This window comes from Apteryx mantelli, chromosome 2 (assembly GCF_036417845.1).
Source record: "Apteryx mantelli isolate bAptMan1 chromosome 2, bAptMan1.hap1, whole genome shotgun sequence".
In the NCBI taxonomy this organism is placed as follows: domain Eukaryota; kingdom Metazoa; phylum Chordata; class Aves; order Apterygiformes; family Apterygidae; genus Apteryx; species Apteryx mantelli.
Genome location: NC_089979.1, coordinates 88673261 through 88700106, shown reverse-complemented (window position 1 = coordinate 88700106; position 26846 = coordinate 88673261). Strand labels below are relative to the sequence as shown.

The following is a 26846-nucleotide window of genomic DNA, read 5'->3' as shown; positions in this document are numbered from 1 at the left end:
TCTTCTTGTGTATTCTGACAAATTAATTATAGAATAGCTCAGAGCACTTTTTCTGCATACACGTATGCTCAATGGTGTTACTAGAAGATGCCTTTTTTATTTTTCATCTTAGTCGAACTAAACTTTATACCAGAATATATTGAGGTTGAAACAAAGAAAAGGAAAGTGGAACTGGCTAAGATTTCAGGTACAAAAACTCACTGTTCCTGAAGAAAACTAATGAAAAAATAGTATGTACAAGCTGTTGGAGAAAGGTGGCATCGTTTTGAGGGTGCCAGTGTATGGGAAGGCTGAGGAGGCCTTGCTGTGACCATCGCACTGCTGACTGATTCACACCTAGCTAGGGAGTGTGGGATTTTGAACCAAAGAAGCTTGTTGACATGGTCTTGCTTTGTCACATGGCTCGATGCCAGAAATACGGCCTCCTGTGCATTAGCCAGTAGACAGAAGGAGGTCCACCTGCAGAGGCTTTCATTTCCTTCAGGGTGAGCCCTGAGGTGACAGCCTGGGTGCTATGGTTGCCCAGCATTCCTGAGTATTCAGTTCCGCAGCACAAATTTGGATGGTGGTAATAAAGCCGTTCTCTTCAGAGCTGGGCCCCAGAGCGTGCCCTTTTCAAGCACCGCACCAGCTTTCAGATGCCCTTGTAACACCGTTATGGCTCCGTTCCTCTGAGTTTTGTGTGTTTCTAATGTTCTTATCACATAATCACAATGCAGTAGCACTCACCGTGACCAGTCTGGCAAAATTCGTGAAATGTAGTGATTGATCGTTATTTTGGTATGCCAGTGTTCTTGAATCTGAGAGCAGAGGAGGGCAGTTTTAAAACTTGAAACAAGAGAAGTACATTCGGTGGCAGTGTAGCACGTTGTGTTGTGTTTGGTGGTTTGGTATGGCTGTAATCAGGTTACCTAGCCCTGATTTTTCTCTCAAGTTTTTCAGTGATGGTAGCACCTTACCTGAAAAACAGGGATCAAAGTTATGGTTTAAAGTCCGGGCATTATTGAAATAGCATTTGTTCAAGAAGCAGAAATACACCTTTAAACTATGTAAACTATGCCATGGTGTACAGATGTTTTCTCGTTTGTGTAAGAAGTGGGACAAATGTTAACAGAATGCTGGTAGTCGATGTTGTTTTAGGAAGCTTGCTATTTCTTCCAGCATGATTTTGTTCTGAATAGGAAATTCACTCAACTATATTTGTAAAACAGGTAGAGCTATCTGAAGCTTTTTCAAGGTAATTAGATCTAATTTAAAAAAAAAAATGCATGCATTTAGTGTCTTAAATGTCACTGAAAGACCCTGGAAGACAAACTCCTGAGGCTTTAACATCTCAACTTTTTGGTCTTAGTAAGGTGTGGTTTTTGTCTGCTGCACGTCCAGAAAGCCAAAGCCTACGGGTACACGCTCGCACACACACACATTCACACACCCTCTCTGCCCAGACATACCTTTTGGGGAATCCTCTTGTAACATTTAGCCTTGTACAAATAACAGCTCCTTAAGTAATGCTGCCTGGGGTAATACACATACTGTAACGCTGTGCTGGGGGGAGGCAGGGGGGAAAAAAGGAACTGGCAGTTTTTAAATACAGAAGCTCCTTGCCTTTCTCTGTCTTAACTCACTGAAAAGGCTAACTGCAGATCCAAAAAGCTGGTGGTCTAAAAATGAAAAACAAATAATTGTGAAAGAGATTGACAGATGTTTTACCTTAAAAAACAAACAAACAAACAAAAACAAAAAAACCTCTCTGAACTGGGGAAGATATTTAGTAACAAGTGATTGGTCTCCAATTATACTCAGTAAAATACCTTAAGATCAATACCGAAGGCTTATTTAGCTTCAGTCTTTCAGGAGATTGCAGGGATGGGACTTAAATGGATGGAGGCCCGTGATGGAAACACTGAGACTTCCAGGATGTGGCAGACAATTAAGCGAATACTATCTCAGTGACTAATGGCATGCTCCCAAGAACTTGGGAAAGAGGTAGCGCAGGATGCAGGCTCATTCAAGCAGATGTTTCTTAGGCTGTGCCTATATTTAGATCAAGAAAAAATACGCTGGATGAAACATTTGCCTGTTGGGATTTGGAATTTGATTTCCCCGTCCAATTTTAATTCTGCTAAGATGTGAAGAGCAGATGAAAGGCCAAGAGCCTCATTCAGTGACTGGGTGTAGTTACTTACAGCCCTCTGTACATTAGATTTCAGTGCCATTGGATAAAGCTCTTCCTAAGGTCACAGGACTCAATGAGTGGTAGGTTTGGTCTTCATGCTCTGTCCTTTACAGAGTAATATGACACAACTGGAAGTTGCTCAAAAAATTCACACTGAGAGAAAGTTAATAGCTTTTCAATGACAAGGTTTTCATTAGGTTCTTGTTGCTAAGCTCTGTTTTGTTAAGTAATGTGTTACCTCAAAAAATGAACTAAAAAATTCATACTTCTTCCCTGATGAGCATATGTGTGGGTACACTCATCTCTGTTGATGTTCCACACAGTGAACTTTTTGGTTTCTTTTAGCTTTGCTAAGCAAGGCTTTGCTCCCTAATACTATCTTCATCCTTAGTTTTGTGTCAGGAAGCAAGGTCAATTAAGTAATTTACAGTGTAGGCAGTAATTCTGGGCTTGAAACTTTCTGCAAGCCAGCTGACTACACCAGTTGTGCCTAAGCTCCCCCAAGCAGATTGTGCAAACGTGCATCCAGCTCTGGTAATCTGACAGTTGTGTTTCTTTGTTGTGGCTTTATGCTAACTTTTGTGTATAGACTGCATCACTTTGAGATTATTTTAGGGGAAGCTGTTTGTCAGAAACTTTACCTAGTGGGAAAGGATAAAATGACTTGATAATGTATTAGAAAGAATAACTATTGGTATGGAAGTGTCACAAAGCTGTTTAGTCGCTTCAGAAATGACTTAAACTGTTCCACTTTCACCAGCCTATGAATCACAGCTAGACGAGTAACGCATATTAATTACTATCATTGTTCCTCTGCACGTTCGTGAAATGCTTTTCCTGCCCAAGCAGAGGGCGACTCTGCTAATGAACTAGCAAATGCAGTATCCTTCTGAATCCCTTGGTGTATCTGGGGGACAAGATACCATGTTTACAGTCGTGCTGATTCTCTCCCAAGGAGCTAGTTCTCCGTTTCTGGCAGCCAGATCCTGAGCCAGTCCACATGACCCTCTGCTGTGCCAGTGTCCACATCCTTCTGCTTTAGGTGGTGGTGCTGGGGACTGGCTCTGTGGAGTGAAAAGTCTGCTTGTTCTTTGCTGGCTCTGTCCCCGGTACCCGGGGTGAGCTTGAAGGGAGATATTCACATGGGCAGTACATCAGTGGCCCAGCAGTGCCAAGCTTCATTGATCCTGCCAGGTCCTCTGCACCCCAGTGCAGAAGTGACTGAAACACGCTTGAGGAGTTAGTACCACTGAGGCGAGGTGTCCCTCGCACGGGTGTGATGGGAGGCTCGGCTGCAAAAGAGCTGCGAGAACAGTTTGGAGTTGTTCTCAGACCTTCCTTGAGTTGCAGTGCTTGTAAGGGAGCCAAGGGGCAAACTTAATATAGTCCAAGAGGCTCAAAATGGCTTTAATTCTAGTTTGTCTGTGATAAACGTCTCTGAAAATGAGGCTGCTTATAAGCCAGTTTAAATAGTAGAGTAAGCACGAGGTAGAGCTCTTCCAGCTAGCACTGAATTCGTTAGATCTGCAGTCGACAACAAAGTGTTACTCTCTCTTTAACTAATTTAATTGCAGAACTGCAAGTTGCACTAATTTTGTGTACAAGCCAGCTTGCTTGGAAGACCTCTAACAGTATCCTATTTTTCTGGTTCAGATATAGGCCTCATAAGTTGAGAGGAGAGAAAAACATGTCTTCTGGGCATTGAAACCTGAGTAAAGTTTTCAGTTTGTGTTGTCAAGCTACTTGATCTGAAGTTTCATTTGTCTTGAAATGAAATTTGTACTCCTAAGTATACATTTGGAAAAAAAATAAATAACAGTTGGGTGCTGCGTTGGGTTATGTTGGAATGAATACTGCTGAGTGCTTTTGGCACACGTGGTAAGTTTTACTGATGCGTGCTCCTTTTATTAAGAAAGACTGCTGTGACTTGAGTTTGTAATGTGTATGAATATGGAATTGCATTCAAATATGTGACAGTCATCATCTTTGAAGCATATGTGAAGTCAGAAGAATATAGTGCATATGAATAGGCAGTTCTGTTTTCTTTTTTTAGCGACATACTTTGTAGAAAACACAGTTTGGTTAAATCCCATTTTTTCTGATTTGTGAAAATTGAGCCTGTAGCTTGCTACTCTCAAAACCTACTGTAAGATGTGTATAAGGCTCTAAAATATACAAGAACAAGCATTCGGTTTTAAAATAAAGCTTTAATAGAACTGATTATTCAAAACTTAGACTCCATCATTGAATTTTCTATTTTAATGTAGCTGCATTGGTAGTAAGTCTTTATGAGCAAAACGTTATACAGGCAAACAGCATGAAATAGGTATTTCTGTAGAAAATGTTAAGTAAACAAATGAAGAAAACATTTGTTTTACTGTCTGTATTTTAACTATGTTAACATTTTAATCAGGTTCACGGTTAATGAAGCCTGTTTTTTATTTCTAAAATGTATAAAGGTGAAAATTAAAATGTAGTCCAAAGATCTTAATGCTTTCAATCAAAACAGAGTTATTCTTTCAGGATTAAAAAAAGGAATTAATCATTGCTCTTGGAGTCACTTGCAGGATTTGAGAAGCGATGATAAAAGAGAGGAGGGACCCGATCAGAATGCTTTCTGAGAGAATAGCTATTGCATTGCGCTTCAGGTGCTCACGGGGGTACCCCAGGAGGCAGGCACGCTCTCTCTGTTCAAGCAGTGTTTTTATCGTTTGCCCAGTAGATGCCTGATAGTTTGTTGGTTAAAATTTTCCACAGAGAGCTTAGGATGTAACAGCTTCCCTCATAAAATTGTGGAAAAGACCAGAGTCTGATTCAAGTGACCACTAATAATACTTAGCCAGCATATACCTAGGGAATTTTCCGTATGCTACAACGTGTGAGTAGTTCTGTACAAGGGTGCATGCGTATGTTAAGGGAAAAAAAACGTGAAGAAATTAACTTCTTAACTTGTGAAGCTTAACTACTTGTGAAGATTTTTGCTGTAACAGTGGTAAATTGAAGTGACAGGGTAATCATTACAGCTGTAGATATCATACTGAAAAGTGGGGTTTTTTACATCTGATTTCTCTGTAGAGATAAGGAGATACAGAAATTTTGTTTTCTGAAACGTCCTTTTCTTTTTCCCTCTTTTTGAAGGCCACTAAAAAGTGTCATGTTATCTGTGTGCATGTGTCAGCCTGGCAGTGCAAATGTGATGGTGGTCACAATACATCTCCCTCCCTCCCTCCCTCCCTCCCTCCCTCCCTCCCTTCCTCCCTTCCTCCCTTCCTCCCTTCCTCCCTTCCTCCCTTCCTCCCTTCCTCCCTTCCTCCCTTCCTCCCTTCCTCCCTTCCTTCCTTCCTTCCTTCCTTCCTTCCTTCCTTCCTTCCTTCCTTCCTTCCTTCCTTCTCTCAGGGAGGGTTACCATAGCATTTCCCTGCTGGTGCCTCTCTCGCCGCGCTGCAGATGGGATTCGCACTACAAACATGCTGCTGCTCCCTCGCAGACACTCAGGACTGTAGAAGGAAAATGGGAAAGAAAGAGTGACTTGGCAACACGGATAAAGCTTTCCTGGTATTTCCAACAAGTGAAAACCTTAATTTGAACAAAGGCTCCTTTTTGTTGAAGTGAAGATGGGATTTTCCTATGAAGAGAAACAAATTCTGTGTTCCCCTCCATCTGTTTTTCCTGTCCAGGGAGACTGATTGGGAATAGTGTCTGCCTGATCCTAGTGCTTACGTTTCTTTTTTTTTTTCTTTAGTTGTGGACATGGCTTGAAGAGCTGCAGAAAGAGCTGCTTGATGATGTCTATGCTGAGTCTGTGGAGGCTGTCCAAGACCTGATTAAACGTTTTGGTCAACAGCAGCAGACCACTCTGCAGGTTACAGTCAATGTCATAAAAGAAGGCGAAGATCTCATACAGCAACTAAGGTAATGCGTGTTTGAATCCAAATAACATTGTATCTTTTGAGATTTTACTGTTTGTAAAACATCAGGTTTATTTTTATTTAAATCTCTTCTGGCACATCTCTAGTATTCTGTGAGTCTCTTCCTATTCTGAGGGTAGAGATGATGACTAAAAGATGTGACCTATAAATAAATTCTGTAAATATTAGGACTACATTTATGTTTCATTCTGTACTGATTGTCTCTGTCTGTTTACAGGAAGCTCGGCTCATAAACACTACCTTCACCAGAAGGAGATTTTGTTTACATAAGCTACCTTTGTGATAGGAGCAATCACATGTCTTTGTAGACTTGCAGGGCTCCTCAGTGCTTGAATCCTGAGCAGCGACCCTTTTATAAAGTGACACTTGAAATTGTTTTGCACACTGATCTGTAACTTTTATCCAGCAAAGACCATCAGTTTGCAGTCCATTTTATTCAATAACAATCTTTATAAATTTGGGGACCTTCTGCACTGGTACATGCCCCATTTGCTGCAGGAGTTGACAATCTTGTCTGAATTTATGGGTTTTATATTAAAGTAAAAGATCAGGTATTCTTTTTTTTTTTTCTCTCCAAATTTCTAATTTCGATTTTTCACTGCCAGGAAGCTTCAGTAGAGTAAATAGTTATCATATGCCACTTCCTTTTCACAGTAAAAGGATTTGCCCCTCGTTTTAAATTTTATTCCTTCTGTAAACAGAAGGTCCTTAAATGTTGAGTTGGTCAAAAAATGAAAGTAATCTCATTTCTTAAAGTTCTTTCAACCAGTAAAACTTAATTTGGATGTCGTCTTAACAGAGATTCTACTAACAAAGATGTACAAACTTAACCTTTGTGTAATGTGACTTGCAGTAACCCTCTTATCTTAAAAAAAAGTCTTTTATTTCATGATCATGTTTAGAATCTAAATTGTGTTGCTTTTTTTTTTTTTCTTAATACTCTTTCCTCTCTCTCTGGTTTGAATAGAGATTCTGCCATTTCTAGTAACAAGACCCCCCATAACAGCTCAATCAATCACATAGAGACAGTCCTGCAGCAGCTGGATGAGGCCCAGTCTCAGATGGAGGAGCTTTTTCAAGAACGCAAGATCAAGCTTGAGCTGTTCCTGCAGCTCCGCATCTTTGAAAGGGACGCAATAGATGTGAGTGTCTGCTTTGAGTTGCACAGCACTGACTGCTCCTGCTCTCGTCCTGTGGGAACATTCATACCAAGATGGTTGTGTAGTTTCATTGACATGTGGCTCAACTGACTGGTGGGCTTAGTTCTCACCTGAAGTTTCTGGTTTGCTTTTGTCTTGCGTGTGAAAGTCTCAGCAGAGCATAGAGCTGGGCTCTTTGATATTAATTGGATCCCAGTGTGCATTTGAGCAAGTGTCTTGTTGTGTATTGTCATGTAAAATCATATGTACCAGTTGCTTCATCTGGCAAGTATGGTTTGAATATCAAGCTGCCTTGATATTGTAACTGGTAGGCTTATAGTAAATATGAATGATAAGATTTGCAAGATGCTTTAGTACAAAAGCTCTAAACCGTTGCTTTGTCGTAATCTCTCTCCTCCCTTTCTTTTCCATATCTGCAGCCCTTTTTTCAGTTGACAACTACAAGTGGTGTTTGGAATTCTATTTTAATCTTTGGGAATGCTGTTAAGGACTGTGTGCCCCCCTGCCCCTGCTTCAATAAGACTTTCCCAGCTCTAAAAATAATGCAAGCAGTTGTAGTTGTTGTGTAGTCACTACCCTGCAAAATTTCAAGCTGTTTTCAGACTGTCCAAATTTTGGAGCATACTTATAGCAATATCAGTTGAAAAGCTTATGGTTGTGGATAGAAACATGTATACAAATGGGCATGAAACTCCATGCATCGCTTATGTTGGTAGAATTGCATTATAAAGTTTCAGCTAAGTTGGTTGTATGATCTTTGTAAAACGACCAGTGCTGCACACAGTGACTAAAATTGAGCTGTTACTTCCAGAGCTTCAAGGGTATCTATTGATGCATGATCCTGTCTGACTATCTAACGGCTTACCTTGGGGCTCTGAAAATCAGGAGTTGCAGCCCTAACTTTACCCCTTCCCTGGCAGATAGTAAAAGCTGCAACAGTTGATTAAGTAGGAATGGAGCAAGGGTAAAGAGGCAACGAGTGGAAGTGATAGCTCTTCAGGTGTTTTCTTAAAATCAAGATTAGATTTCATTGCTGGATGCTGGTTTAGTCAAGCAGATTGTCAGGTGCAATGCAGGAATAGGCAGATGCAGTTCCTTGATCTGTGCCCACAGAGCAAGTGGGACTGTACACTGTACAGTAATAATAACTCTAAGGGAAGACTAAGAAGGTTCTCTATTTTGCAGTTCACATTGGGAGATGGAACTAGTCTGCAGGGACTTTACTACTTTGGTTATGTGAGAGCAGCTGTCTTGAACATGCAAAGGAAAGGCTGGACCAGCTTGGTAGAACAGTGATTGTGATAATTAGTTGGATGACTGGTATATGCAGAGGGGCATAAAAGATATCTCCTTGTTACAAGATTTTCAGCAGTTTTGCCATCTACGTAGATGCGGTCTCCAGTGCTCAACAGCGTCTATGTGACATTCTGGGGTAGAACGCTAAACTGGAGGGAATGAGGAGAGAGGAGCAAGGGCTGGTGAGAAAATTAAAGGCAGAATTAGGTTCAAAGTTTCAGTGAAGTTCAGGTTTAGGTGACTGCTCTCTGCTATAGGTGACCTAAACCAGAATTTTACAATAGCAGAAGGTCAGTGGCGGGCAGAGTTCTGCTTTGCAGGTGTGCTCTGGTCCTTCAGTGCAGTGTAGCGTCTGTGTAGATAGCAGTACTACTGTGTATATCGTTTGATGCCTATAGGTTTTTGCAGTGGAAAGCTGCATATCCTAACTTGATAGTTCTTGATTTTTCTAAAGCTGAAACTTGGCATGCTTTACATTTTGGCATGTACAATGTAAAACAATGCACCAATTACTGTGTTGAAAGAGTTAGTGTATCTTATTTATGTGGCACGGAAACAAAAATTTTGCTTATTTAAGATTTCCAAGGATCCCTCCCGGGAGGAAGTTGGGCTGTGATGACCTGGCTAAAGAGTGTCTTCAGCAAAATGTTGGTTGTCTTGCTGTCTCTGTACCCTGTGCTGTCTCTCTGCTTCCTCAGCAAAGCCTAGTTCTCCTCTCCCTCTCCCTGAAGGCAGTCATCTGTTTGGAAACTTCCCAGAAGAAAATGCAGGCAGTAGTTCCAGGTCAGTTATTTAAAAGCAGAAGCTCAGATGAAGTAACATGAAAGTGAGGAGGAGTCAATGTTTTCGTACCAGCTAGGAACTTGCAGGCTTTGTTTTGACCTCCTACTTTATCATAGATTTTGTGCAACTGGCCAGTCAGTTAAGACTTGCTTGTAGGGCAGTTTGTTCAGGGTAGCATCCTGTGGGCACAGCTTTTGTGGAAGGAGAGTAGTGTTTCTAGCTTTGCTTAGTGCATGAAAAATAACACAGGCTAAAATGGAACAAAGGATATCCTGGGACCCTGCAGGTTCTTACTGTACAGCCATGCTCCTGGGGCCAGTGGTGAGCTTTGCCGCCAGGGTTAGTCCTCCTCCTCTTGTCCCTTTTCTTCCCTGGACTTATTGCATACTCTTTTAGTTTCTTTTAGTTACTGACTTTTATCTTGCAACTGTTCAGATTCTGCTGCTTCTCTGATGTTGCTCTAACTATAGCACTATACCCTTTTTGCCCCTTGGTCTTGGCATATAAGCTTGACCCTCTCTATCCTTAGTAAGCTTGGAAGTACCTTTGCTGTGAGGTATTTGAAGGACTGTGTTGTGAATGCCTGTACTAACTGAAGGCAAAGCAAAGGGACTCTTCATGCGCATTATTTGCTCCTTCTTGGGGTGGACAAGTATTTGCAGCGTAGAGAAGCTATACATGTGCCTAGACAGCAGAAAGGTAGCACTGGTAGCAATGAATATAGCCTACAATATGTGCTTTTGGGGGTGTGTAAATCGTTGCGTCTGTGTGTTTCTGCTTGTCCATGACTTAAATACCTCTAGGCCTCTGTCAGGGCTCCAAACAAAGCATACGACACATGTTTCAAGCCACAGTTTTATCTCTATTTTTGGACCATACTTACAGGATGCCTGTTCAGTTATCCAGCTGAAAAGGCAAGTATGCAAGCTGCTGGGTCACAGACTTCACTCTTTTTCCCTTCCTTTCTTCCTTTTCCTTTCTCCCCCAGCACATGGTTTTCCAGGTCCTGGTTATCATTTTGTGGGCCAACTGAATGCTACTTAGGCCCTTCTGAAGAGAAATCTGTGGTTCCTAATTTCTTTCCCAGTCAGCATGAAAGAGTCTGCACCCCTTCAGTATTGTACCCTGCCTTATTTCCTGTCACTGTCCCCTAGGTTTTAACAAATGTAAAGGTATGTCAGGCAGCTCATACTGTGCACTGGGAACTTCTTGAACAGATGATACGGTAAGTGGTTTCCCTGTGTTTGTGCTAGGGTATCCATTTCCTGAAGAACAGAATTAATTTGTGATTCAGTTGCTCTAATTGTCTGCTAAAGTCGTTCATCTTTGTTCTGTTTAATTAATGCTAATTGTCTTGATGAAACTTTAAAAACAAAATAGGAGCTTGTTCTAAAAGTCCCTTGCAAAGCAGAAATTCCAGGGGAAGCCTTGAAGAATGTGGGCAGAGAGCACTTAATGTACTTTTTTTTAACTGCTGTCAGTACCTTCAGATTTGCACTGCAGGATCATAATGGCTGAAATAGGTCACCTTGAGCCAACCAATTACTGCTGTGAAAAAGTGTGCAAGAATTTCTAATATTGTTAAGATACTTGGCTGTGATGTGCACTAGGGTTTCCTGCCTTTTGAATGAGGGTAGGACTAGCCATGCTGGTTTGATTTATTTTTATCATGGGTTTTCTCATGCTTTCAAAGGGGACAGGGAATGCCATCCACTTGCATTGAGTGTTTCAGACCAGAGAATGTGTGGACTGTGATCTTAACCTCGGGCTTGCAAAAAATAACATAGGAACAAGTTACGCTTCTTAAAATGCTGTTCTTTGGGGGCAGTATCACTGAAAACTCCTGGTTGAAGTGACACACAGTGCTGACCTCTTAAAACTACCTGTCATTCATGTCAGGCACAGTGAATCCCAGGATAGTATGAGAGGATGTAATGACTGCAGGCTACTTAAAATCAATCATTCCATTAATATAAAAAAGCTTAACCACAGTACTTTCCTGCTGTAAGTGATTGGCCTTTGTTTATTACTTTATTTTCATCAGTTTGACAGTAAGACAGGTAAGGTGCTGGGTTCTTGGGACAGGGGGGCTTTGGTTTTGTTTTTAAAACTAGCACAATGTGCCATGTGAAACTGAAGCCAGTTTTTAATGATATTTAGACTCTGAAACATGGCAGAGGTCACAACCTTCTTTAACACTCAGATTCTCAGTTTGACCAAGGCTAACTATAATTATTTTTTAAGGATAACTTAAGAATATTACCTGAACTGGTTGACAATGAGATGGTAAATCTAATGGCTGAAAATTTTCCATAATACAATGGATGGTTTGAGGAAACAAATTTTAGACTACCTTTGCTGTTTTTAGTAATGAATGAACACACAGCTATCCCAGACTGAGAATTACCGGAAAACATATTCACGTTGATGATCTTCGTGGTTATCGAAGTGCCTCCAGAGAAAAGTAACAGCACCATCACTAGGTGACTTGTTACGTAGTTTGAAGTGATCTGCTGTGTAATGTTTCTTAGGAAGTATGCCAGACTCATTAAGCCAGGTAGGAATTAGTATGTATTCATAAAAGTAGAAAACCAATCCCATTTTACAGACAAAGCTATGGCAACACATAGTTTTTCCAATAATAAGAAATCTTGCTCTCCTTCACCCTCCCATGTATTTCAAGGGGTAACTCACATTACTGTGCAATGAGAAACTAAATATCCAAAAGCATATCCCAGAGCAGATGTGCTAGAGGAAGAGGTTTGGAGCTCCTGAAGATGAGCTGGGAAGAGCAGGTCTGAGGCATGTGAGAGCAGGAAAGCGGATTAGCAGGAGCAGATTGATTTCTTGGGCTGGATTATTAGAAAGACTTAAAGTTTGTAAAATGCTTCAGATCAGCTGAAAGGAGATGAAGAACAGAGGAAAGGAAATGAGACATATTGGAAATGGACTGAGTTAAATATAAATGGAAATTGTGAAGGATTTTGTGGGGCGGGGGCAGTTTGTGTGTGTGTTTGAGGAGGGAACCATTTATAAGGCATGAATAGGTTGTGTACGTAATGTTCAGAGCACACACAGTAGAGACAAAAGAAGCTGTGAGCAGTGGATAAAAGCCTTGGCCTGTATATTTTTCTGTATCCCTTGTCCATCAGTTTTTCTGTTTTCAGTGTTGCCTCTGAAACATGAGTTTCTGCCCATTTTCACTTGGGTAGAGGTTAGCTGATCAGGATTAGGGATTGCAAATACCTATGCTAATTGTTGGGCATCTCCCCTAATGGCATGGTGCAAAACTTGAATACTTAGTGAATTGGGTAAGATTCTGGCAAATCATCTTTAAAACAAAGTAGCTCATTGATGCCACAATTCTAAAATAATTGCTTAAAGTGTCCAGTTTTTATGGCATCAGGTGAGCAGAATGAAAACAAGCCATCAAGAGAGATTGTAGCCAACTACAGAAACTTTATACAGACAATTTAGCCTTGTTTTATTTTCAGTTCTGTGGGTTTTTTGGTTTTTTTTCCTGCAAGGTTTGTTTTCCTAGAATTTCTGTTATAGTTTAATTGTCTCAGTAACTTTGCAGCTGAACCACTCGGAAAGCATAGTGGCATACTCCTTTTGCTGACAGCAAATGACATTTGTTAAATATTTATGCAACCAGCAATTTTGTTGCTAATGCCCATTTGGCCAGATCCTCTTTTTGCTCTGTCTTGCTGTGCAAATGTGTTTTCCCCTCTCATTAAGCACTGTTCATGTCAGTTTGTCCTACTCCTGAAATCCAAGAATGCAACAACCAAGCATGGCTTAGCTTTAGATGCCTAAAATTTTTTCTTTCCCCATTCTCTACAGTAACTTGTGGCAAAAATTATGAAAAAATCGATTACAGGCTTGAGGGACAAGTGTATCAAACAGGCTTGTTTGAAATAAGTAACTGATGCATCACACCTGTGCCATAAGAATCCATTCCTTTTTGAGCATTGGGATTTGTAAGGACTCTACTGGAATATTAATATGTTTTACTTAAAAACAGTTTTATATCCTAATTAAAAAGAATATTTTCCATTTCTGATGAGCTAAATGATGTCAGCTACCAGGAGTCAGCCAGGTTTAGGAATATCGTAAGGAAAATCCACTTGTGTGGATAGAGGAGAAGGACTTATAATTGTCATATGTGTGTTAGAAGTACTTCCTTCACTACCCTTCTTTTGGATGTTTTATGGCTGAGAGTAAAATCCAACTGAAGTGCAAACTGAACTATGATTTCAGCAAGTAAATTTAACTCTGTATTGCTTTTTGTTCTTACTCCATTCACTGACTACCCTCCCTTTTATGATAAAGACTGCTTTTCAGTTGTTGTTGTTGGGTTTTTTTGTTTGTTTTTGTTTTTTGTAGAAGAAGTTCAATGTGCTTACAGAGTTTGGTGGTTCCTGCTCACAGAGGGTTAGAATTGGCCTGCTACTGAAAGAGCTTCAGTGAAATAATTAAGAGCTAAGCTGGCACTTAATGTATGAATTGTTACTTAGTGTAGTCTGAAAAGAGATTAGATCAACATTTTTCTCTAAATGTGGAAAGAAAACATTTTAATTTCATCTATTTCACGAGTGATGTGCTCGTGTAGTACATCCAAAGTACTTTAGACAAGGCTAGGGCACCCATGGTATCACAGGCTTTGACAAGGCAAGTATGGCTTGAGAGATGAGGGAAATAGGTTCTTCTGCATTTGCCGGAACTTAAATCCCATGCTGAAACAGCCCATGTCTGAACAGTGTTGAACCTGTGAAATCAATCAGTACTGGATAACTCAAGTTTCTGACCTCCATCTTCCTATGTGCAACTTTGGAAATAAACACACATTGTCTAGCAAGAAGTGACCGTTGTCTTCCTCCTTTTCCTCCCAGATAATTTCAGACCTCGAATCTTGGAACGATGAGCTCTCTCAGCAGATGAATGACTTCGACACTGAAGATCTCACAATAGCAGAACAGAGGCTCCAGCATCATGCGGACAAGGCCCTGACCATGAATAACTTGACCTTTGATGTCATCCACCAAGGGCAAGACCTGCTGCAGTATGTCAATGAAGTGCAGGCATCTGGTAAGATGGCTCCATCGGACTATTCAGGGCACTGCCTTTATAGGAATTACCCAGTTGTGTGTCTGTGGGATGTATGAAAATGAAAGAGATGCTGGTTAACTGTAAACTGGAGAAGGGGAATATCCTTTTTTTTTTTCTCTCTCTCTCTCCTTTTTCTTTCTTTGTACTTGCATCACCTGATAACATTTATGTGAATATGCCATTGTTCTGCCTTGTAATCATTAACTAGGAGTCAGCAACACCTGAAAATGTTTAGTTTTTAGGGAAGAAATTTCACTGAAAAAGCTCAGGAAGTCAGTAAGGTTAGACTAAGTAGTGGGTAGTTAATTTTATAGTTACAGCAATTTAATCAAGCCATTTTGGGCTTTCAAGTAGAAAGTTGTCTTTTTTGGCTTCCTATGCCCCTTCACTTGATGTCCTTTTGTCTGTGTGTAGTAGGGTAAATCTCGGGCTTCTAAATAAATAAATAAATATAAACAAAAACATTTTTTGCATTTTTGGAAGAGTGCAAAAATTATGCTCACTTAAGCAAATGCCCCAAAAGATTGAGTTATACTTAGAGAAGGAACTGGGAAAGCCTACAACTGTGGAAATGTGCTACTTTGCTAGGAAAGACTTGCAAGTCAGTTGTGAATGACTGGCTGATTACAGGTGTGGAGCTGCTCTGTGACCGAGACGTAGACATGGCGACTCGCGTTCAGGATCTACTGGAGTTTCTTCACGAGAAGCAGCAGGAGCTGGACGTAGCGGCCGAGCAGCACCGCAAACACTTGGAGCAGTGCGTGCAGCTACGCCACCTTCAGGCTGAAGTCAAGCAGGTACGAGTTCCTCGGGTGTATCGGCCCCCAAGACATATACCATACCTCCTGCGGAGGTATATGCCTGCAAATAGAAACAGGAAATTACCTTCTGCTATAAAGTCTTTTACTTTTTGGGGGGCCTTTGAATTGAGCACCTAAGAGGTTGCATCTTCTGTTAGTACAAGTGCGTTTTTAATGTGCATTAACAACTTCTACTTCTGCACGGATACGAGTCAAATGTTTGAAGTGTAGAGTAACTTTATGGATTTTAAATCCATACTTTTATCATCTGTGTTCTGATTAATAAAAATGCTCAGTGATATTCCCTGAACACTGGCCTAATATGGCTTTGTACATTGTTTGTGACATCTTCAAATAGTGATTATATGTATCAGCAGAGTTTACTTCCCTGGACAAGGAAAGTAAAATTTTTATTTTCCTGGCAATGACATGGCAATTTTTGAGGTCTTTGTCTGATAAATGCCTAAACTTTTGGTGAATTTTGAGATGCTGTGGGCAAAATGTGCTAAAGTTGGTGAAAGTTAAAAAATAAAAAATAAAAAATAAATTGGGAAGTAAGAGTTCTTGACCTAATTCACTCTTGGCAGCTTCACAGAGGTATACAAAAGTCTGTTATATTAGTATGTGCCATAATGGCTGCTGATATAATTTGTTCTTTTTCTATTTGTCATGAGCTCTTACAAAAATTCATCTTTGTTATGAGATTATGAATATGAAAGCTCCCAAACTGCGATGAAATAAAGGGGTCCAGTGAGTGTAGGAGTGGTGAACAGAAGGTTCCCAAAGTATTTCCAGGAAGGAGTTGGTGACTATCTCTAGTGGGAGAGACAAAGTTTGTGTGCAGGTTTGAATTAAAGGAATGCAAAGAACTTAGTGTATTGTGACTGCAGTCTGGGACATTAACCAAGTATATGACCATCTCATTCAAGCCTTAGCATACTCAACAGAAGTATCCTTTATCCCCTTTAGCGCTTGTTTATCTGGTAAATGTAAAATACGCATTACTCTTTCACATGAGTAATGATTGAGATAAACTATCCTGATGTGCAACAACTTTCTGCACTCAGTTGTGTGCTATCTTAAGGACAAAAGGAAAGAGTCGAGTTGGTGTCATATGCAGCATGCCTGATTTATTCTTGAGTGCAATGACTTGCTTGCCACCTGAGGCACTCTCTTTCCTTTATGACACATCAGTAGGTTAGGATAGGATGGGTTAGTGCAGGGAAAAAAATCATTCACTCGATACTGAAATAATATTCATTTACAGCACAGAATACAGCACTTGCATTACACTTCAGTGCCATACTGCAAAATAGTTTTTTACATTGCGTGCTCTGACTTTAAGTGCCCTGCTCTGTTAGCTTTGTTTGTAAGGAAGTTAAATGTAACAAGAAAGACCAGTTTAACCCTCTGTTTGCCATGTGTTTGTAGGACAAATGTTCTGTATTTTGGCAGATACAAGCCAAAGATAAGTATCGTGGATTGTAGAGGAATATCCATGTCACACTTAGTATGTGGCTGGAAGATTCATTCTGTAAGGTCTTTGTAACTTGTCTGAACCATTACTAGCCTGAACTGAAACTCAAGTTTAGATTAGAAAAAAAAAGCCCAAAAGAAATGAGTTCATCTTTTAATAAAGGTATCAATAGTATGCTATTCTAGCCAGTGGCCATTTCTTATTATTAGACTGGGATTTAGGAGAAAAATGCATTCTATTTTGTATTCCAAAAAGACATCTCTGTGCCCTGGGACTTTATTTTAAATTAAATGTCATAATACCTGTTTTTGCTTTAGGTGTAAATTTTCAAATAAACTTACACAAACAGATAGCTGACAGCATGTTCATGTATTATTATGTTCATGTCATATTCCTTCTTCAGGTTTTCACTGTAAAAAATGAACCTACAGTGCTTTCCAAATTTGAAGATCTAAAAGCTGAAAGGAACTGAAATTAAATGTTATGTTGTCTCATTGGACTGCTTTTCATCCCCTATGGAATGTTTTAGGGCTAATAACTTTTAGTTCTCTGATTTCAGTTGCCTTTTCAGAAACCCATATCTGATTTGATTTATTAAATATCAGGAAGAGTGTGATCTTTTGCTGTTTCCTCTGAACTGGAAAAAGCTTCATAGCTTAGCAGGTGCATTACCTGAGAGTAACATGACACAGTAAACCTTCTCTGTTTTATTTGTATTTTGTTGCCTGAAGCAGTGAGCACATGGTTTTCCAGTTCATTTGCTGTGATTTCCTGCCAGATTTATTGCTGAACTGTGTGTAAGCATACTTATTATGTAGATGGGATACTGTCTCCATTTAAAGATTTTAGCAGTTTAGCAAGTTTTCCATTTGATTTTTTTTCTGCCAAAACTTATATTCTTGCTATTGTATTTTCACACTTTATACAGTATATACTAATAGCTATATGTATATGTAACCTGCAATAATATGAAGTGGTTAGATAGAGGCAGAGATTTAGATAAGAAAGCATCTGTCTCATCCAGAACTCCATCTGCATGTGTACCAGGCGAACTTTTTCTTGGTCACTGAATGAATCTAAAATATGTAGCTGCTGGATTACTTACTGCTGCAATTGCTCTCACATATTCACTTTGTAGAATGAATACTTTACTATACTTAACATGGAGCATCTGCAGGTTCAGAATCTCTGCCAAGCTTCAAAATGCATTGATTCTACTACACTGGTTAAACCTTTGCAGTGCAATACTGTTTGCTGGTCTGGGCATGATGTGTGTTGTTGGACATATTTGTAGCTTTATCCGTACAACAACGTACTCTGAACTTGTACCCTCAGGAGGACCTTGAACTGCCTTTGATTCCCACATGCAGGTCTCTTAGCTTGGTGCAAATGTAGACCGGTGCTTGAGCTCTCGTTCTCCTAAAATAGCAGGCCAGTACTCGGGATGAGTGTCCTGGCACTCCATATAGTGCCAGATGGATGCAGAAAGGTAGCTAGGACAACAGCCCAAAGCAGGTGTGTCTTGTGAACATGTTTAGAGTGAAAACACAGTCCAAGCAACTAAACTTAAATCAAGTATTTAGCTGTATAACTACCTGCTTGATCCTTTAAGTGTGCCAAACTGCCAGCTTCATTTCCACAGTCTTTCTGATGCTCTGCTGATGGTTTTCTAGCCTGCCAAAGGCAGAAAGGGGATGGGATGTGCAGTCCCCTCGGACTCTGAGGTGATGGGAACATATCAATGAATGCTAGAAGGCAGCAGCATTGGGGCGGGGGGTGGGGGGGAGAGAGAAATAAGCTTGCTATTTACTGGCACTTACGTTTCCCCACAGAGCTTGAGCAGGAGGCTGGGGAAGGAGAAAGTGCTGCTGGCATCTTTTCCTCCTGTGAGTTCCAGCAGCTTTGCTTCTGCACTGCTGTCCACCCTAGTCTGGGACCAGCAGGAGGGCAAATCACTGTGTTTGAAATAGCAAGTCCTGTGCCAGAGGGTCTTTATTGTGTGTGGTGGGATGCCAAGTCAAGGAGAACACCCATGAGGTGCTCTTATGCCTACCTCTGCACTGTAGGTTTATTTTTTTTCTATGAACTTGCAGGTCTTATATAGAAGAATTCAAACACACTATCAGTGGAGGGGGGAAAAAAAAGCTTGTTAGCAATTAATTGTGCAGGTAGAATTGGAAAGAAGTGTATCACTAATACAACAATATTGCTGTCTGAACAAGCATATCACACAAAAGGTGACTGAGATGCAGATTTGTGGGACTGGATCTTGTGTAAAGGTGGCTAGACCTCAGCTGCTTCAAGCTGCTAAAGATGTGTTAGAATATACTTTGGATGTAGACCACACATGTCTTTCATTTTAAGGATTTGACCTTTAATAGGTCCTCTTCCTTGTTTCTCTACCTGTTTTCAATCTGTGATTATGGTCATGTTGTCCTGATTCACCTAGTTATAATCTGGAGCAGTACTCTTAATAGTAGTGTGATAGATGGGTCACCAGATTCTGTGTTTAGTGTTAACTATGATTCAGCGGTTAATATAATTAGTGCCAGTGGTTAAATGTTAAAAATCAATATGTAAGACAAGATCAGAGAAGGTTTGCTTAAACTGGTTGTTTTCAAATCAACTTGGCCCAAACGAATTCCCCCAGGATACCTACAGAACTGCCTGACATGATCTCGTAGGCATTAGTGGTTATCTTTTGTAAAATTCTGTAAATTGGATGAGATCTGCAGGACTAGAACTCAACATCCACTTTTCAAAAGTGGAAACAATTAGCTAAGGAAGGGATTATACTTCAACATAACTTCCAGGAAAAATATTGAAACAAGTAGATTATTAAACCTAATCAATGACAAGGAGAGGACAAAAGGCCAACATAGAGGAGTTAGGCATGACTTCTCCATGATAAATCCTGTAGAAGATCTTCTGGATAAAGGTGGAAAAGCAGATGGCATAGATCTTTATTTTATTAAAGCTTTCAAAATAGTTCAGTTGAGTCTACCTGGCCCTAGCTTGCTATGGGAATGGCATATGAGAGTATGTGAGTATGAATGAAAACTTGCAGGAAAACCATACTCAGTTTAAAAAAAAAAAAAGTTATTAGTGACTCACTGAAATGGAAAGTACATTTCAAAGGGATTCTGTAGCAGTCTGTTCTGGATTTGGATACAGGTTCACATTTTTAGTCAAAAAAATTCTGTATATTAGGGTAGAGATTATGCTTTTAAAATTGAAGATGGCAAAAAAAAGTTGGAAAAGGGAGTGGAATACATTGGAAGACATTGGATTGCAGTTCAAAATGATCTTGACGTATTGGTAAACTGCTCTGCAAGAGGAGGATGAGTTTTTAGTGACGTGCAGAGCATAATGTACTGGCAAGAATAATCAGCAATACAAATACAGGGTAGCGATAGTAGTTTTGTGGAAAAGTTGCACAGATGACAGTGCATAACCTGAACGCAAGTCGTGTGTGGTGTGTGTGTGTGTGTTTTTTTGTTTGGTTGGGTTTTTTTTGTTTTTTGTTTTTAACAAAGACAAACCCTATATTAGTATTTATAAACAGGCACATCCTCCAAAATGGATGAAATTATGGCCAGCTTTGCTCAGTGTTTGAAAGGTCTTGACTGAAGCAATGGGTATCAGCTAGAGAATGCTTGTAAGAGGGCAGTGTGAAAAATGAGGGGCTGAAGTTCACATGGGGGTGGTTGAACAAACTGGGGTCAACAAGAGAAGAATCTAGAGGAGGCAATATGGTAATGTTCTTGAGGCAGAGGGAAAAAAGATATAGAAGCTGATACTAAGATGGAGGAAATGTAATTTGGGAGGGGCAGGAGAAAGTAAACAAACCTAAATTGAAGCAAAGGAGATCTGAGAATTTGACATTGGAGAAAAGACTTATGGTGATACAAATGTCTGAAGGAGATGTAGGATGTCCATTAATGGAGTTAGTGTGACAAACAAGGCACAGATCTGTTGGGAGGGACCCTAAGGTGCATGACGCTGCCTTTGGTAAGGAATGTACTCGGTGGCCTCTAGAGGCTCCTTCCCACCATGTGATTCTTGTGGCTTCACCGGATGAGCCAAGGCACATCCTGAAAACTGTTGTCAACGAAAAAATTTTAAACTAGAAAAGTCAGTGGTCACATTTTTCTCAACGTGAATATTCAGAATTATTTTTTTATTTTTTTACTAAGCTGCATGTCCTCAATTCATACACTGACACTGGCTCTTTAGCAAGTATGGCTTGTAACTTGTTGCTGTTTTCCAGGTGACAGAAGTGGCATTCAGAAACACAGCCTTGTTCCAATAACAGCTGAAACCACAAATATGTAATAGGTGATTGAAAGACAGAGGTGTCATCTGAGTGAAATAGGCACTTAATTATAGTGAAAGTGTAATTCACTATGTTGTATTGAATATATAAACCATTATAAATGTATAACGAATAAATGATTTAGTTGTCAATTCCAATATCACATATGACCCTAAACATTTTTGTTCGTAGCAGTGATGCTTTTCTTCCTGATTGGCGGTGGGTTTGCATAGTTTATGGTCTTCTCTTTTATAGGTTTTGGGCTGGATCCGAAATGGGGAGTCAATGCTGAACGCTGGGCTGATCACTGCTAGTTCTCTGCAGGAGGCTGAACAGTTGCAGAGGGAACACGAGCAATTTCAACACGCAATAGAGGTAAAAGCACCATTTCACTGACAATTTCCAAGCAGTCTTGTAGTACAGTTCACAGAAGCATTACAGTAAGAAGATGCATCTTTTCTGTGCCTTTTCATACTGTTGGGTGAACAACATGGTATTTTGTGCTTGGGAAAAGTTGTTGAAATCGTCTGAAGGCAAGGAGATGAAAATATTTGTTGGGAAGGTGGGGGTTTTGTTCTTGTTCATTTTGGAGCAGCAATTCCAGATGAATGCATGTTCTCAGTACCTTTTTGCAACTTTGTGAAGTGATAGCTATTTTTTTGATTAGATAGGAATGAAAAATGCTATAATAAATCAAACAAGTCTGTTCACAGCAATTTAACTTAAAATGGTATTTCCATTTGTTGTTAGAACACAACAGTATAAGATTAATTGATAAGGTTAATGCACAGAACAGCATCATCAGTTGAGTGTACTCTGTTATAGTCTTTTAACACCTTCATTTTTGTTGGGCAGTAGGTTTGGCTGAAATTGGTGTAGTGGTGTCATGTCCTTCCCCTTCTCTGTTCTTTCCCTCCCCCTGGCCCCAAGATTTCACTAACTGAATTTCAAACTAAATGTTCTGGTTTGGTGATCTCTGTGCTAAAATTGGACAGAGATCTTAAGATCAAGCAGAATGCAGTATTATCATTATAAAGTAATTATATATAACTTATATGCACTATCAAGGCACTTATGGTGATATTGATTATGTATATTGAATTTTTTTAAGAACTTGACTTTTGCTGAAAAATTTAACAATGTTATGATTCTTTGGGGAAAATATTTTCAGAGGTACCCTGTCTTGCAAACTGTTGCATGTTCTTCTGCCACTCTGTGGAGTTGCATTTCCCCGCTCTGTTTTACAGTTTGCACTATGTGTCCTCACTCTTGAGAGCTCTGGTAACTCTTCAGTATAAAAAAAATGAGAGCTCTAGGCATTTGTCCATTTATGGATAAATGATTAGGAAACTTGTATTCTACGTTTTCTGGGTCATTTTGTACTCACATGTAATCATACTTATTACAGTTAGGGCTTCCAGATTTTAGGCAAGTATATATGTACATACATACATAGACATATACAGAGACAGAGCTAAAGTTAAAAATTGTTAATAATGAATGGACAGTTGTGTTTTATATTATCCTGCATATCTACACCTTCATTTGCTCACCACTAATGTGCAATGGACTGCAGTAAACTTGTGATGACAGTAGTAGCAATCAAACCAAAAAAGGTACAGCTTTTCTATCTTTCCCACCATGGAGGGGGGGGGGGAAAAATCAACCTGGAATCCATGATTGTAATAAGGTTCTATACTGCAACATGGGTATGCCATGTGTGGCTTAATGCTGTGACTACTGCTTACAGACTGCTGGTCATTGTTGATCTGATGACAAACTTCCACTGGGTTTATTTTCTTTGTGTTTGCACAGTAAAGTCAGGCAGTGACTAATATTACAGGTTTATTTTTGTTTGTGTGTGCGTGCGCACATGTGTGTAATTAAAGTGTCATCATTGACATAGGGCAAATGTGAGCCTTTGAGGTCTTCAAGAAAATAAACTTAAATGCTCCACTGAACTCCTAAATTTTGATCTCTTGTCAGAAAACACATCAGAGTGCCCTACAGGTTCAGCAGAAGGCAGAGGCAATGCTGCAGGCTAATCACTACGACATGGATATGATCAGGGAGTGTGCAGAGAAGGTTGCTTCCCACTGGCAGCAACTGATGCTCAAGATGGAGGACCGCCTCAAGCTTGTGAATGCCTCTGTGGCCTTCTATAAAACTTCTGAACAGGTACCAAAATGCTATATGACCTGTATCTACTTTGGGTAACTCCTCCGTGTGGGGGATAAAACAGCAGTACTTAAAAGTATAGTTGATTAGGCTTGATTAGATTTACTATTTGATAATGCATGCTGTTATAAAACACAAAAAGTACAAAAAGCAAATTCTCTTCCCAGCTGCCTTAGAAACAGAAACTGTGTGTTTTTAGATGAGTTTTGCATAAGCAAGTTACAGTAACAGAGGCTTTAATTCAAGTCCTTCATATGGTTAATACTGACTTTTTTCATGTGAGTCAGAGAAAAATCAGATTCCTATGATTCGGCAGAATAGTTAGGGGGAAGATTGACAAGGTTGCTCCCTTTGCAATCCTATCTGAAGCCCATCCTGAACTATGCAGTTACAGAGAGGGGAACGACAAGCAACTTTAGGAGGCAGCTTTCTGAGCAAATTCAGTTAAGTGTGCCAGTGCTTGCAAACCTACAGTCCAAGTTAGTTACCTTCCCTTAAGTCCTAGTCAAAACATGTCAGAACCTAGGTTATATATTGGGGTAGGTTGGTTTTCAGTTTTTCTGGCTTGAATCATTATCTGCCCTTGAATTTTGTCTTACTGAAATTCATTTGAAATTTGCATTGGACTCCTTTCGCCCAATAGGTGTGCAGTGTGCTGGAGAGTCTGGAGCAGGAATATAAGAGAGAAGAAGACTGGTGCGGGGGAGCGGACAAACTGGGTCCCAACTCTGAAACAGACCACGTTACCCCCATGATAAGCAAACACCTGGAACAGAAGGAGGCATTCCTAAAGGTCGGACTTACCACCTCTTTGTTCTTCTGTGTCTTGGAAAGCATGCAGTTGAACACTTGTTCTCACAGCACTGAAATGCACGTGGAAAGCAACAACCCAAGACCCATTTAAAAGCTCATGAATGTCCTGAACTGCAAAGATGCAGGAAGTGGCACGTTAACGGCTTCTGACAGTGATTAGGAGAATATTGCCAAGTGCATAAAATTGTAGCCAGTTTTATAAATATACTTCCTGTTGAACTTCAATAGATAGCAAGTCTCCCACTGTGACTGAAGTGGAGTTGGGAATCACTGTTTTGAGCAACTGTCATTCTAAAGAGCACTTAAAAGCTGCTGCTTTGGAAAAGAAGTGACAGCCCCATAGTGCCATGGCTGCCCGTGCATCAGAGCAGCTCTCAGATGTTCTTGGACTGCGATAGAATACAGAAGGAGGCAGTTGCTAGACAAGCATCTGGGAGTAGTTGGGTTTGGGTAACGGTCGGCAGACAAATGAAAGGTTTCCATTCCAACTAATTTCCCAGGGAAGTGGGTTATTGATCATACTGAATAAAAGTGAAATGTGCACTTGCAAAGCAGCATAACCAATCCTATAACCAAAGGCTTTTTCCAACATCACCTTGAAAGACTTCATAGTATATAACTTAGTTTTATTTAAGGTCTTTTTGTTCTCAGTGTACAGATGAGAACATTCAGAAAGGTATTAGCATAGCTCTAAGTATACTGTCAAATAGATCTTTCAGTTGCTGGCATGTGAATTTCCAATCTTTGTGTTAAAACAATTTGACAAATGACTGTCTTGGTGTCTTTGTTACCGGACCTAACCATGATACCTTTATTTAACCTTTTAAAGGGGCATTTCATGTTCTGCTCATTAAAAATAAGGCAGCTAGCCCATATACAGTACTTGAGGTATATTAAGATGAAGAGTGTAGCTGAGCTGAGCCTTGGCAATACAACTCTGAGGAGTGAAAGTTCTCAAGGCCTTTAAAGGGCATGTCTTAATATTTTAGCACTTTTGGTTTCGCTTCAGCAGAGCGATTACCTTTTGTTTAAAGTAGTGGTGGATGTTTTATAGTATCCTGGTGATTATATAAGCATGCGCACTCAGTTTACACAATAAATAATTTTAAGTGGCATATACACAAAACAAACTTCTCTGTCAGCTCTGAGTCAGGCTGAAAGCTCTAGAGCAGGTAATTGCTTTTCAGGATCTTACGATAAAAGTAATAGTAATTTTTGTTGGGTTTTTTTTCTGCCAGATAGCTAAGGATTAACTGCTGTTTGTTGGGAAAACTATTTTAATGGTTGGGTTGGCTTATTTATGGAAGGATTTAATAAGCAACACTTTCAAAAGGCTGAGAGGGTAGGAAGTGCAGGAAAAGAATGAGGAAGGTCCTTCATTTTTTCTGGAGGTATATGTGTGCATCTTCAAAGCATGTAATACTGCTGACTCTCTAGGCTTGCACTCTGGCTCGGAGGAATGCTGATGTCTTCCTGAAATACCTGCACAGGAACAGCGTAAACATGCCAGGGATGGTGACGCACATCAAAGCACCTGAACAACAAGTGAAAAGTAAGGGTTTTTTTTGTTCTTTTGTTCCTCCTAAGAACGTGATCATCACTTGCTGCAGCGTGTGTAATGATGGGACAGTGAAGGCCTGCCCGAGTGAAAACAGCTCTGTCAGGCTTAACAGGAAATAATTAAAGTTGCTCTCACACTTTGAAGGAGCTGCCAATCATCAAATTCTCTTATACCCAAATGAGGTTGCTCTGAATTTGTTTGTCTCTTGCCTACACTTAATCTTGCAACCTGAGCCTCAAATACGCTGCTTTTGTTCAGAGAATGAAATCGTAAACTTTCATGTGATAATGTTTAGTCTGAAGCCAAATGGGAGCTGATCACTTTAAGCTTACTCAGTATGGTATCAGTATGGTGCCTGCTGCGAGTTCCTTTGGAGTGCCAGGGTAGTACAGGATGATCCTCTAATGCCATTGGGCCCATCATATAGCTGAATCACTATAAAGGAACTTCATGAAGTACAAGATAACTGGCATCATGTTTAAATTAGATGTGTAAACAGACATCAACTGAGGTGCTGCAGGAAAGACACATTACATGGGGCTTGGCTTTCGCTAGGATTAATTCAGTGCAATGCAGGTTTAAGTTGCAACCTGTGCTGTGGGGAATGGAGTAGGGAGAGAAATCTTTAGGGCTTGCAGGTAAAAAGTGAGAAAATGACAGAAGTTAATAGGATGCGCATGACTGATGCGTGAAGTAGGCAGAATAATGATCGGAGAGAAATAAATACTACATTTTAATCACTTATTTGTCAGTCATATATCTTCTTGACGTGATTTGAAGCTGTGGCTCAACACTCAGGCCATGCTACAGACTCTATTTTAGGGAAGTCTAAGTCTAATTAAGTCTAATTAATTGCTGCTTACTGCAATCCAAAGGGGGGTTATACAAGGGATGGAGCCAAACTCAGAGGAACATGGCAGTAAGAGCAGAGGAAAGAGTTGCATCAAGGAAAATTCTGAGTAGATATAAGGAAAAAATATTTACAGAGGAAGTGAGAAAGCACTGACTAGAACAGGTTGCTCAGAGAGGTGGGGGAATTTCTATCCTTAAAACTTATATAACTCTGTTGAAGAAGCCCCTGAGCAACTTGATCCAGTTTTGAAGGTAGTCCTCTGAGCAGAAGGTTGGATTAGGTGACCTCCAAAGGTCATTTCCACCCTGAGCTGTTTTATGACTCTATTGAAGGTCATGTTCACTGCTTCATTTTACCAGGAGGGGAAAACAGCTTGTGGTAAACTCGCCAGTG

The 26846-nt window shown here is 40.1% G+C and overlaps 1 protein-coding gene across 4 annotated transcripts in view; it reads left to right on the top strand.

The window, feature by feature from the left end:
• TRIO (trio Rho guanine nucleotide exchange factor) overlaps positions 1–26846 on the top strand; it is a 260312-nt gene that overhangs the window by 127532 nt on the left and 105934 nt on the right. For all 4 annotated transcript variants that reach the window (XM_067290998.1, XM_067290999.1, XM_067291001.1 and 1 more), the window contains 8 exons: positions 5919–6088; positions 7073–7247; positions 14240–14435; positions 15087–15253; positions 21304–21423; positions 23035–23226; positions 23870–24019; positions 25477–25591. In XM_067290998.1, the coding sequence (XP_067147099.1) occupies positions 5919–6088; positions 7073–7247; positions 14240–14435; positions 15087–15253; positions 21304–21423; positions 23035–23226; positions 23870–24019; positions 25477–25591 (1285 nt within the window). The remainder of the gene's footprint in view (positions 1–5918; positions 6089–7072; positions 7248–14239; positions 14436–15086; positions 15254–21303; positions 21424–23034; positions 23227–23869; positions 24020–25476; positions 25592–26846) is intronic.